This window comes from Apteryx mantelli, assembly GCF_036417845.1.
Source record: "Apteryx mantelli isolate bAptMan1 chromosome 38 unlocalized genomic scaffold, bAptMan1.hap1 SUPER_38_unloc_1, whole genome shotgun sequence".
Lineage (NCBI taxonomy): Eukaryota > Metazoa > Chordata > Aves > Apterygiformes > Apterygidae > Apteryx > Apteryx mantelli.
In genome coordinates this window covers 27,222-38,482 of record NW_027118455.1, presented here as the reverse complement: position 1 = coordinate 38,482, position 11,261 = coordinate 27,222, and the positions used below count along the sequence as shown (strand labels likewise).

Here is an 11,261-nt window from a genome sequence, read left to right as displayed (position 1 = left end):
TATACTGGTTTATACTGGTTTGTACTGGTTTATACTGGTTCATACTGGTTCATACTGGTTTGTGCTGGCGCAGGGGGAGGTGATCGACCGCATCGAGAAGAACATCCTGGACTCGGGCGCCTTCGTGCGCAAGGGGCAGGAGCAGCTGGAGGCGGCGCGGGAGAGTCAGCGAGGGGCGCGGCGGGTCCGGACGCCTGGGCCCCTTCCGGGGGGGGGGGTGGGGGGGGGCAGGACGCCTGGGCCCCTTCCGGGGGGGGGGGTGGGGGGGGGCAGGACGCCTGGGCCCCTTCCGGGGGGGGAGGGGTGGGGGGGGGCAGGACGCCTGGGCCCCTTCCGGGGGGGGAGGGGGACGACAGGGATGGGGACACTGGGCCCCTTCCAGAAGGACCCGGACGCCTGGGCCCCTTATTGGGGGGGGGGGGGGTCGACCAGGACGCCTGGGCCCCTTCCGGGGGGAAAGAGTCCCGGACGCCTGGGCCCCTTCCGGGGGGGGGGGGGGTGGGGGGGGTCCGGACGCCTGGGCCCCTTCCGGGGGGGGGAGGGGTGAGGGGGGGCAGGACGCCTGGGCCCCTTCCGGGGGGAAAGAGTCCCGGACGCCTGGGCCCCTCGCGGATGGGGGGGGTGGGAGGGTGCCCGGACGCCTGGGCCCCCTTGGGGGGGGGGGTTCCTGGGCCAGACTGGGCTGGACTGGGAGGACTGGGGGGACGCCGGGGGGGGGGCAGGGGGGGGTGTCGGTGGTGGCGAGCGGCTCCCGGACGCCTGGGCCCCTCTTCTCTTCTCTCCCCGCCCCCCCCAGAAGAAGCTGCTGGTCGTCGCCTGCCTCGTCGTCGCCCTTGTCGTCCTCGTCACCGTCCTGGGCGCCGCCCTGGGCAGCGGCTAGAGGCACCGTGAGCCGCCGCTGGGGGGCACTGGGGGGACTGGGAGGGACTGGGAAGGTCACTGGGAAGGACTGGGAGCACTGGGGGGGTCACTGGGAGGGACTGGGGGGTCCCTGGGAGGGACTGGGAGCACTGGGGGGTCACTGGGAGGGACTGGGGGGTCACTGGGAGGGACTGGGAGCACTGGGGGGGTCACTGGGAGGGACTGGGGGGTCACTGGGAGGGACTGGGAGCACTGGGGGGGTCACTGGGAGGGACTGGGGGGTCCCTGGGAGGGACTGGGAGCACTGGGGGGTCACTGGGAGGGACTGGGGGGTCACTGGAGGGACTGGGAGCACTGGGGGGGTCACTGGGAGGGACTGGGGGGTCACTGGGAGGAACTGGGAGCACTGGGGGGGGCACTGGGAGCGCTGGGGGGGTCACTGGGAGGGACTGGGAGGGACTGGGAGCACTGAGGGGGGCACTGGGAGGGACTGGGGGGGTCACTGGAAGGGACTGGGGGGGCACTGGGGGGGTCACTGGGAGGGACTGGGGGGTCACTGGGAGGAACTGGGAGCACTGGGGGGGTCACTGGGAGAGACTGGGGGAGACTGGAGCACTGGGAGGGACTTGGGGGGTCACTGGGCCAAACTGGGAGTCACTGGCCGCGCTGGGGGGGGCTGGGGCCGACGGCCATGTTCTCCTCCCTCAGGAGCGTCTCCCGCCCGGGCGCCACGATGCTGATGTCACTTCCTGCCCCCCCTCGGCCCCGCCCCTCATGCACTACTTCCTCCCGGGGGCCAAGGTCACTTCCTGTTGTGGATGACATCACTTCCTCTCAGAGCGCAAGCCGCTTCCTGTCCCAAACGGGGTCACTTCCTGTCCGGGGGGCGGGGTCCTGAGGCCCCACCCCTCCAGCCGGTGCCAACTTCCTGTCTTAAATGATGTCACTTCCTGCCCAGGGGCTGCAGCCCCCCCCACCACACACACACACCCCCGTCCTGGGGGCACCTGGGTCCCCCGGACGCCTGGGCCCCTTCGGGGGGCGACCGTGTTCGATGTGACCCCTGCTGAGCTACCTCTGCGGCCCCGGACGCCTGGGCCCTTCCCGGACGCCTGGGCCCCTCCCGGACGCCTGGGCCCCTCCCGGACGCCTGGGTCCCTCCCGGACGCCTGGGCCCTTCCCGGACACCTGGGCCCTTCCCGGACGCCTGGGCCCTTCCCGGACGCCTGGGCCCTTCCCGGAGGCCTGGGCCCTTCCCGGACGCCTGGGCCCTTCCCGGAGGCCTGGGCCCTTCCCGGACGCCTGGGCCCTTCCCGGACGCCTGGGTCCCTCCCGGACGCCTGGGCCCCTCCCGGACGCCTGGGCCCTTCCCGGACGCCTGGGCCCCTCCCGGACGCCTGGGCCCTTCCCGGACACCTGGGCCCCTCCCGGACGCCTGGGCCCTTCCCGGACACCTGGGCCCTTCCCGGACGCCTGGGCCCCTGACCTGTGCCATGGGGGGGGATGGGCTGGAGCCCCCCAATAAAGCACTTTTTGCACCCAGAATTTGGCTCAGGCTCGTTGTCACCTTCGCCCGGACGCCTGGGTCCCTCCCGGACCCCTGGGCCCTTCCCGGACGCCTGGGTCCCTCCCGGACACCTGGGCCCCTCCCGGACACCTGGGCCCCTCCCGGACACCTGGGCCCTTCCCGGACGCCTGGGTCCCTCCCGGACACCTGGGCCCCTCCCGGACGCCTGGGCCCTTCCCGGACGCCTGGGTCCCTCCCGGACACCTGGGTCCCTCCCGGACGCCTGGGCCCTTCCCGGACGCCTGGGCCCCTCCCGGACGCCTGGGCCCTTCCCGGACGCCTGGGCCCCTGACCTGTGCCATGGGGGGGATGGGCTGGAGCCCCCCAATAAAGCACTTTTTGCACCCAGAATTTGGCCCCGGCTCGTTGTCACCTTCGCTCCGGACGCCTGGGCCCCTCCCAGATTCCTGGGCCCCTCCCGGACGCCTGGGTCCCTCCCGGACGCCTGGGCCCCTCCCGGACACCAGGGAGGCGTGTGCACATATGCGAGGCAGTTTTCCAAAAATTGGGCTTTTGGGGCCCAAAATCGGGAGCGTTTCTGTGAAAACCCTTTTTTTTTTTTTTTTTTTTTTTTGCTAAAGCCCCGGATTTGCTGCAGCTGCTGCTTTGCAAAGCGGGTTTTTTCCGCCTGAAAAGCGGGTTTTTTCCCGCCTCGCGCCATTCCCCGCGCAGCCCTTTCCACCTGGCTTCTCCGGCATTTTCGCAGCCCGCGGCGGGTTTTTCCCCGGCTCGTCCCTCGCTCCAGGCGCCGCGTTGCTCCCGGGGGGGTTTTTTTTGGCAGGTTTTTTTTTTGCAGTTTTTTTTTTTTTTTGCAAAGCTCGGGGATTTTTTTTTTGCAAACGTTCCTTTTTCCTGCGGCTCTTTTTCGCAAGCCGGGGCGGTTTTGCAAAATCCCAGGTTCTTGCAACCGCTTTTTCCCCCGCGAAGCAGCTTTGCTTTTCCTTTTCCTTTCTTTTCCTTTTTTTTTTTTTTGCAAAGTCGGGTGTTTTGGGGTTTTTTTGAAACTTTCTTTCCTTCCAAACGCGTCTCCCTGCAAAGCGCCGGTTTTGCGACCGTTTCTTCTTGCAACAATTTTCCTTTTGCTGCTTTTCCTCGCGAGCTCTTTTTGCAACCATCTTTTTTTGCACCTGTTCTTTTCTTTTTTGCAACCATCTTCTTTTTGCTGCCTTTTTCTTTGCAACCGTGGGGCTTTTTTGAACTAATTTTGTTTGCAGCACATTCTTTTTTCTGTGACCATCTTGTTTTTGCAACCATTTTCCCCTTGCAATCTTTTCTTTTTCTTGCAACCACTCATTCTGCAACCGTTTTTTCCTTGCGACCATCTTCTTTTTGCATTTTCTTGCGACCGTTTGTTTTGCAACCCTTTTCCCTCTGCAACCACTTTTTTCTGCAACCCTTTCCTTTTTGCAACCCTTTTCTTTTGCAACCCTTTTCTCTTCACAACCTTTTCTTTTTGCATTTCTTTTGCAACCCTTTTCTTTTTGCAACCATTTATTTTGCAACCCCCCTTTCTTTTTGCAACCCTTTTCTTTTTGCAACCACTTTCTTTTGCACCGATTTTCTCTTTGCAACCTTCTTTTTTCTTGCGACCATTTATTTTGCAACCCCCCTTTCTTTTCGCAACCTTTCTCTTCGTGCGACCCCCCCCCCTTTTGCAGCCGCCCCCCGTCCCGGGCCGCCGCGTCCTTTCCGCCGCCCTCCCCGGGCCGGGGGCGGCTCAGGCGTCGCCGGCGTCGCGGGCCTCGAGCTCGGCCACCAGCGCGGGGTGGCGGCGGCGCAGGGCGGCGAGCACCCGCTCCTTGCAGCGCGGCGTCCAGGAGGGCGCCAGCAGCAGCAGCCGGCGCATGGCGCCCTGCGGCGTCGCCTCGGCCGCCACGGCCCGCGCCTGCTCCGCGTCCAGCACCTCGCCCTGCAGCAGGTCCAGCAGCGGCTCCACCGCCGGCACCCGCTCGATCAGCTCCGCCCGGTGCCGCTCCACGAAGTGCTGCTGCTTGGCGCGGGGGCCGCGGGGGGCCGCGGCGGCCGCGGGGGGCACGGGATCCTCGGGGTCCACGGGGGCGGCACCTGCAAGAGCCCGCGGAGGCCTCGGGTTTGCAAATCCCCAGTGCAAAAACATCTGGGTTTGCAAATCTCCATTGCAAATTCCTCTGGGTTTGCAAATCCCCATTGCAAAATCCTCCAGGTTTGCAAATCTCCATTGCAAAATCCTCTGGGTTTGCAAATCTCCATTGCAAAATCCTCCGGGTTTGCAAATCTCCAGTGCAACCCTCAGGATTCAGAAATCCCAGTGCAAATCCCTGGATGTGGCAATTTGGGTGCAAATCCCGGGCTGCCGCAGTTCCAGGGCGAATCCCCCGGATTTGGAAATTCCGGTGCGAATTAGCCAGATGTGACGATTCCCGGGCAAATTCTGAATTTTGGAATTTCTGATGCAAATCCCAGGATGTGGAAATTCCCGTGCGAATCCCGGGATTTGTCAATTTGGTTCTAAATCCTGGGATTCAGCACTTTCGGGGCAAATCCCCAGATTTGGCAATTCCGGTGCAACTTCCAGGATTCAGAAACCCCGGTGCCAATCCCTGGATCCTGCAATTCTGAGGCAAAGCCCAGGATTTCCCCCATCCCGGTGCAAATCTCCAGGATTCAGCAATTCTGCTGCGATTCCCGGATACGGAAATCCCAGTGCGAATCCCCACGTTTGCAACACCAGTGCAATTTCCAGCGTCTGCAACCCGGTGCAAATCCCTGGATTTGGCAATCCCAATGCAAATCCGCCCATTTGCAACCGCCCGGCATTTGCAACCCCAGTGCAATTTGCAGCATTTGCAACCCCGGTGCAAATCCCTGGACTCAGCAACCCCATGCAACCGCCCGGCATTTGCAACCCCGATGCAACTTCCAGCATTCACAACCCGGTGCGAATCCCAACCATTTGCAACCCTGCAGCGTTTGCAACCCCGATGCAACCCCCAACCGTTTGCAACCCGGTGCAAATCCCCAACGCTTGCAGCCCTGGTGCAATTTCCAGCGTTTGCAACCCCGGTGCAGACTGCAACCATTTGCAACCCTGCAGCGTTTGCAACCCCGATGCAACCCCCAACCGTTTGCAACCCCGGTGCAAATCCCCAACGCTTGCAGCCCTGGTGCAATTTCCAGCGTTTGCAACCCCGGTGCAAATCCCAACCGTTTGCAACCCCGGTGCAGACTGCAACCATTTGCAACCCTGCAGCGTTTGCAACCCCGGTGCAAACCCGCCACCGTTCGCCACCCCGGTGCAACTTCCATCGTTCACACCTCGGTGCGAGTCCCAACCGTTCGCCGCCCCCGCGGCGTTCGCAAAGCCCGGTGCAATTTCCGGCGTCGGCAGCCCCGGTGCAAACCGGACCCCCCCCCCCCCCGCCGCCGCTTTGCAACCCCCCCCCGCTCCGTGCGCGCGCGGCCCCGGCGCGAGGCGGCTGACCGGCGGCGGCGGCGGCGGCGGCGAGCGGCTCGGCCAGGTCGAGGCGGCGGGCGCGGCGCAGGGCGGCGGCGGCACGGCGGCCCCGTAGCCCTCGCGGTAGTGGCCCACGAGCAGGTCGGTGAGGTCGAGGGCGTCGGCGGCCTCCAGGCGGCTGCGGGCGATGGCGGCGTAGCCGGGCGCCAGCGGCAGCCGGCCCAGGGCAGCCTTGAGGCGCCGCAGCTCCGCTTCCGTCAGCTCGTCCAGAGCCGCCAGGATCTGCTCCCGCGACATGCCGGACGCCTGGGCCCCTCGCGGAGTGGGGAGCCACCGGCGCCCGGATGCCTGGGCCCGCCCCCGGGGCCGCCCCGGACGCCTGGGCCCGCCCCGGTGTGGGGAGCGATGGGCACCCGGACGCCTGGGCCCACCCTGGTGTGGGGAGCAACGAGCGCCCGGACGCCTGGGCCCATCCCGGGACTCGGCCCAATGGGCTCCCGGACGCCTGGGCCCATCCCGGGACTCGGCCCAATGGGCTCCCGGACGCCTGGGCCCACCCTAACGCTCAGCCCACGACAGCCCCGGACACCTGGGCCCATCCCGGGACTCAACCTGATGGGTGCCCGGACGCCTGGGCCCACCCCGGTGCTCGACCCAACGTGCACCCGGACGCCTGGGCCCCCCCCCTGGGGCTCAGCCCAGCAACCGCCCGGACGCCTGGGCCCCTGCTGGGCCCCTACCCACAGCCAGCCCGGATGCCTGGGCCCCCCCCGGGCCTCAACCCACCACATGCCCGGACGCCTGGGCCCCTGGTGTGGGGCAGACCCGGACGCCTGGGTCCCCAGTTCACGGTGCACCCGGACGCCTGGGTCCCGGCGAGATGCAGCCGCTGGGGGTGGGGAGGGGAGGAGGAGGAAGGGGGGGGCCCAGGCGTCCGGGGCCGTCGGCGCCTGCGCGGCAGCGGAAGGAAACGGGGGCCCCGGCGCGGAGGGACCTGGCGCCGCCCCAGCGGCCCCCGCGCGCCGCCGCCGCCGCCGCCAGCATGGCCGGGCCCAGCCTCGTCCTGCTGGGCATCGCCCTCGCCGGTACGCGCCCGGACGCCTGGGCCCCTCGCGCGGGGAGCGGGGGGCGGGACGGGGTCCCGGACGCCTGGGCCCCTCAGACGCCTGGGCCCCCTGGGAGGTGGCAGGGTTGGAGCAGGGCCTCGGACGCCTGGGTCTCCCGGACGCCTGGGCCCCTGGGAGGTGCTGTGGTTGGAGCAGGGCCTCGGACGCCTGGGCCCCTCGGACGCCTGGGCCCCTCATGTGGGGGGGGGGAATGGGGTCCCGGACGCCTGGGCCCCTCGGACGCCTGGGTCCCCTGGGAGGTGCTGGGGTTGGAGCGGGGTCCCCGGACGCCTGGGCCCCTCGGACGCCTGGGCCCCCTGGGAGGTGCTGGGGTTGGAGCGGGGTCCCCGGACGCCTGGGCCCCTCGGACACCTGGGCCCCCTGGGAGGTGGCGGGGTTGGAGCAGGGTCCCGGACGCCTGGGCCCCTCGGACGCCTGGGCCCCCTGGGAGGTGCTGGGGTTGGAACAGGGTCCCGGACGCCTGGGCCCCTCGGACGCCTGGGCCCCCTGGGAGGTGCTGGGGTTGGAGCAGGGTCCCCGGACGCCTGGGCCCCTCGGACGCCTGGGCCCCCTGGGAGGTGCTGGGGTTGGAGCAGGGTCCCGGACGCCTGGGTCCCCCGGACACCTGGGCCCCCTGGGAGGTGGCAGGGTTGGAGCAGGGTCCCGGACGCCTGGGCCCCTCGGACGCCTGGGCCCCCTGGGAGGTGGCAGGGTTGGAGCAGGGTCCCGGACGCCTGGGTCCCCCGGACACCTGGGCCCCCTGGGAGGTGGCGGGGTTGGAGCGGGGTCCCCGGACGCCTGGGCCCCTCGGACGCCTGGGCCCCCTGGGAGGTGGCGGGGTTGGAGCGGGGTCCCGGACGCCTGGGCCCCTCGGACGCCTGGGCCCCCTGGGAGGTGCTGGGGTTGGAGCGGGGTCCCCGGACGCCTGGGCCCCTCGGACACCTGGGTCCCCTGGGAGGTGGCGGGGTTGGAGCAGGGTCCCGGACGCCTGGGCCCCTCGGACGCCTGGGCCCCCTGGGAGGTGGCGGGGTTGGAGCGGGGACCCTGGGCCCCTCGGACGCCTGGGCCCCCACATGGTGCCGGGGGGTGGCAGCAGCAGCGGCGGCGGCAGCAGCACCTGCGCGCGCGGGCGGCGGGCCGGGCGGGGGAGGGGTGCCCGGACGCCTGGGCCCTCTCTGCGGGTGAGAAGCGCAATCGGGCGGGTTCGGGCAGAGCATCCTGGGACGCCCCGGACGCCTGGGCCCGCTCCCACGGTGCCAGGAAGGAAGTGGCTCCGGCGGCACCTCGAGGTTAACCAGGGCGGCCGCCCGGACGCCTGGGCCCCTTCCACGCCTCGGAGGGCAGCCGGGGCCGGGCGCCCGGACGCCTGGGCCCCTCGGTGACCCCCCCCCCCCCGCAGGGTTGTCCGTGGCCTCCGCCTTCAACCTGGACCCGACCCCCGTCCTCCTCCTGCCCCCCAACGTCTCCGGGAGCTTCGGCCACCAAGTGCTGCAGCTCAACGGCTCCCGGTGCGTCGCCCCGGCCCGGACGCCTGGGCCCCTCTGCCTGCCCTGAGCGGGGTGGTGGGGGGGGGGGTCGCCCCGGACGCCTGGGCCCCTCACACGTGTGTCGTTCCCCCCCCCCCCCCCCCAGGATCCTGGTGGGGGCCCCGTCGCCGCCGTCGGAGGCCGCTGGGTGCCTCTACGAGTGTCGCGTGGACGAGGGCGAGTGCCGGGAGCTGCCGCTGGCAGGTGGGTCGGGGCCGGGCCGGGGGTGGGGCAAAGGGGCGGGGCAAAGGGGGCGGGGCAAAGGGGGCGGGGCGAGGGGGGACGGGCCTAGGCATCCTGTGCACGTGGGAAGGGTATAGAGGGGCAGAGTTAAGGTTAAGGGGCGGAGTTAAGGTTATAAAGGGGCGGGGTTAAGGTTATAGAGGGCAGAGTTAAGGTTAAGGGGCGGAGTTAAGGTTATAGGGGCGGAGTTAAGGTTATAGGGGCAGAGTTAAGGTTAAGGGGCGGGGTTAAGGTTATAGAGGGCAGAGTTAAGGTTAAGGGGCGGAGTTAAGGTTATAGGGGCGGAGTTAAGGTTATAGGGGCAGAGTTAAGGTTAAGGGGCGGGGTTAAGGTTATAGAGGGCAGAGTTAAGGTTAAGGGGCAGAGTTAAGGTTATAGGGGCAGAGTTAAGGTTATAGGGGCGGAGTTAAGGTTAAGGGGCAGAGTTAAGGTTAAGGGGCGGAGTTAAGGTTATAGGGGCAGAGTTAAGGTTAAGGGGCGGAGTTAAGGTTATAGAGGGGCAGAGTTAAGGTTATAGGGGCAGAGTTAAGGTTATAGGGGCAGAGTTAAGGTTAAGGGGCAGAGTTAAGGTTAAGGGGCAGAGTTAAGGTTATAGGGGCGGAGTTAAGGTTATAGGGGCAGAGTTAAGGTTAAGGGGCGGAGTTAAGGTTATAGAGGGGCAGAGTTAAGGTTATAGGGGCAGAGTTAAGGTTATAGGGGCAGAGTTAAGGTTATAGAGGGGCAGAGTTAAGGTTATAGGGGCAGAGTTAAGGTTATAGGGGCAGAGTTAAGGTTATAGAGGGGCAGAGTTAAGGTTATAGGGGCAGAGTTAAGGTTATAGGGGCGGAGTTAAGGTTATAGAGGGGCAGAGTTAAGGTTATAGGGGCAGAGTTAAGGTTATAGGGGCGGAGTTAAGGTTAAGGGGCAGAGTTAAGGTTAAGGGGCGGAGTTAAGGTTAAGGGGCAGAGTTAAGGTTAAGGGGCAGAGTTAAGGTTAAGGGGCAGAGTAAAGGTTATAGGGGCAGAGTTAAGGTTATGGGGCAGAGTTAAGGTTATAGGGGCAGAGTTAAGGTTAAGGGGCGGAGTTAAGGTTAAGGGGCAGAGTTAAGGTTATAGGGGCAGAGTTAAGGTTAAGGGGCGGAGTTAAGGTTATAGAGGGCAGAGTTAAGGCCAAGGGGCGGGGTCGAGTTTAAGGGGTGGAGTTAAGGCTAAGGGGCGGAGCCGAGGTCCCGGCGGGGCCCAGGCGTCCCCTGACCCCCCGCGTCCCCGCAGGCAACGGCTCCGTGGCCCACATGGGCATGGCCCTGGCCCGCACCAGCACCGGCGCCATCGTGAGTCGGGGGGGGGGAGGGGTCGCGGCGGGGGGGGAGGGGCGAGGAGGGGCCCAGGCGTCCCCGCCCCCCCCACCGCCCCCCTCCCCCCCCCAGGCCTGCGGCCCCGGGCTGAGCCGCACCTGCGACCGCAACGTCTACGTCAGCGGCCTCTGCTACGAGCTGGGGCCCCGGCTGAGCCCCCCCCGCGCCCGCGCCCCCGGCTACCAGGGTGAGGGCCCAGGCGTCCGGGCGGGAAGGGCCCAGGCGTCCGGGGAGGGGCCCAGGCGTCCGGGAGGGGCCCAGGCATCCGGGCGGGAAGGGACCCAGGTGTCCAGGAAGGGCCCAGGCATCCGGGCGGGAAGGGCCCAGGCGTCCGGGAGGGGCCCAGGTGTCTGGGAGGGACCCAGGCGTTTGGGAGGGACCCAGGCGTCCGGGAAGGGCCCAGGCGTCCGGGAGGGGCCCAGGTGTCTGGGAGGGACCCAGGCGTTTGGGAGAGACCCAGGCGTCCGGGAAGGGCCCAGGCGTCCGGGAGGGGCCCAGGTGTCTGGGAGGGACCCAGGCGTTTGGGAGGGACCCAGGCGTCCGGGAAGGGCCCAGGCGTCCGGGAGGGGCCCAGGTGTCTGGGAGGGGCCCAGGTGTCTGGGAGGGGCCCAGGCGTCCGGGAAGGGCCCAGGCGTCCAGGAGGGACCCAGGTGTCCGGGAGGGGCCCAGGCGTTTGGGAGGGACCCAGGCGTCCGGGGGGGGCCCAGGCGTCCGGGGGGGGCCCAGGCGTCCGGGAAGGACCCAGGTGTCCGGGAGGGGCCCAGGCGTCCGGGAGGGGCCCAGGCGTTTGGGAGGGGCCCAGGCGTCCGGGAGGGGCCCAGGCGTCCGGGAGGGGCCCAGGCGTCCAGGAGGGACCCAGGCGTCCGGGAGGGGCCCAGGCGTCCGGGAGGGACCCAGGTGTCCGGAAGGGGCCCAGGAGTTCGGGAGGGACCCAGGTGTCCGGAAGGGGCCCAGGCGTCCGGGAGGGACCCAGGTGTCCTGGAGGGGCCCAGGCGTCCAGGAGGGACCCAGGCGTCCGGGAGGCGCCCAGGCGTCCGGGAAGGGCCCAGGTGTCCGGGAGGGGCCCAGGCGTCCGGGAGGGGCCCAGGCGTCCAGGAGGGACCCAGGCGTCCGGGAGGGGCCCAGGCGTCCGGGAAGGGACCCAGGTGTCCTGGAGGGGCCCAGGCGTCCAGGAGGGACCCAGGCGTCCGGG

At 68.0% G+C, this 11,261-nt stretch overlaps 3 protein-coding genes across 3 annotated transcripts in view; 2 read left to right on the top strand and 1 right to left on the bottom strand.

Annotated features, from left to right (window-relative positions):
• STX4 (syntaxin 4) overlaps nucleotides 1–1,835 on the top strand; it is a 13,436-nt gene extending 11,601 nt beyond the window's left edge. The window contains exons 9-11 of the mRNA XM_067316770.1: nucleotides 74–184; nucleotides 797–887; nucleotides 1,570–1,835. Of these exons, the coding sequence (XP_067172871.1) occupies nucleotides 74–184; nucleotides 797–880 (195 nt within the window). The 3' untranslated portion in view covers nucleotides 881–887; nucleotides 1,570–1,835. The remainder of the gene's footprint in view (nucleotides 1–73; nucleotides 185–796; nucleotides 888–1,569) is intronic.
• Nucleotides 1,836–4,145: 2,310 nt separating this feature from the next.
• LOC136995481 (apoptosis-associated speck-like protein containing a CARD) lies at nucleotides 4,146–6,158 on the bottom strand. The gene is made up of 2 exons (XM_067316771.1): nucleotides 5,882–6,158; nucleotides 4,146–4,492 (listed from the first exon to the last, which is right to left on the bottom strand). Exons 1-2 carry the CDS (start codon nucleotides 6,156–6,158, stop codon nucleotides 4,146–4,148), a joined length of 624 nt encoding a protein of 207 aa, XP_067172872.1.
• Nucleotides 6,159–6,893: 735 nt separating this feature from the next.
• The window catches only part of ITGAL (integrin subunit alpha L), a 28,455-nt gene continuing 24,087 nt past the window's right edge, over nucleotides 6,894–11,261 (top strand). Inside the window, exons 1-5 of the mRNA XM_067316768.1 lie at nucleotides 6,894–6,946; nucleotides 8,367–8,475; nucleotides 8,600–8,697; nucleotides 9,987–10,045; nucleotides 10,142–10,256. Coding sequence (XP_067172869.1) covers nucleotides 6,904–6,946; nucleotides 8,367–8,475; nucleotides 8,600–8,697; nucleotides 9,987–10,045; nucleotides 10,142–10,256 — 424 coding nt within the window. The 5' untranslated portion in view covers nucleotides 6,894–6,903. The remainder of the gene's footprint in view (nucleotides 6,947–8,366; nucleotides 8,476–8,599; nucleotides 8,698–9,986; nucleotides 10,046–10,141; nucleotides 10,257–11,261) is intronic.

What these genes read in the sequence shown, in the direction of transcription:
- LOC136995481 (XM_067316771.1), bottom strand. Translation starts at nt 6,158, where the DNA reads ATGTCGCGGGAGCAGATCCTGGCGGCTCTGGACGAGCTGACGGAAGCG. An exon ending in GCCGCCGCCGCCGGTCAGCC is followed by an intron (nt 4,493 to 5,881) that starts GCCTCGCGCCGG and finishes GGGCTCTTGCAG; the next exon opens with GTGCCGCCCCCGTGGACCCC.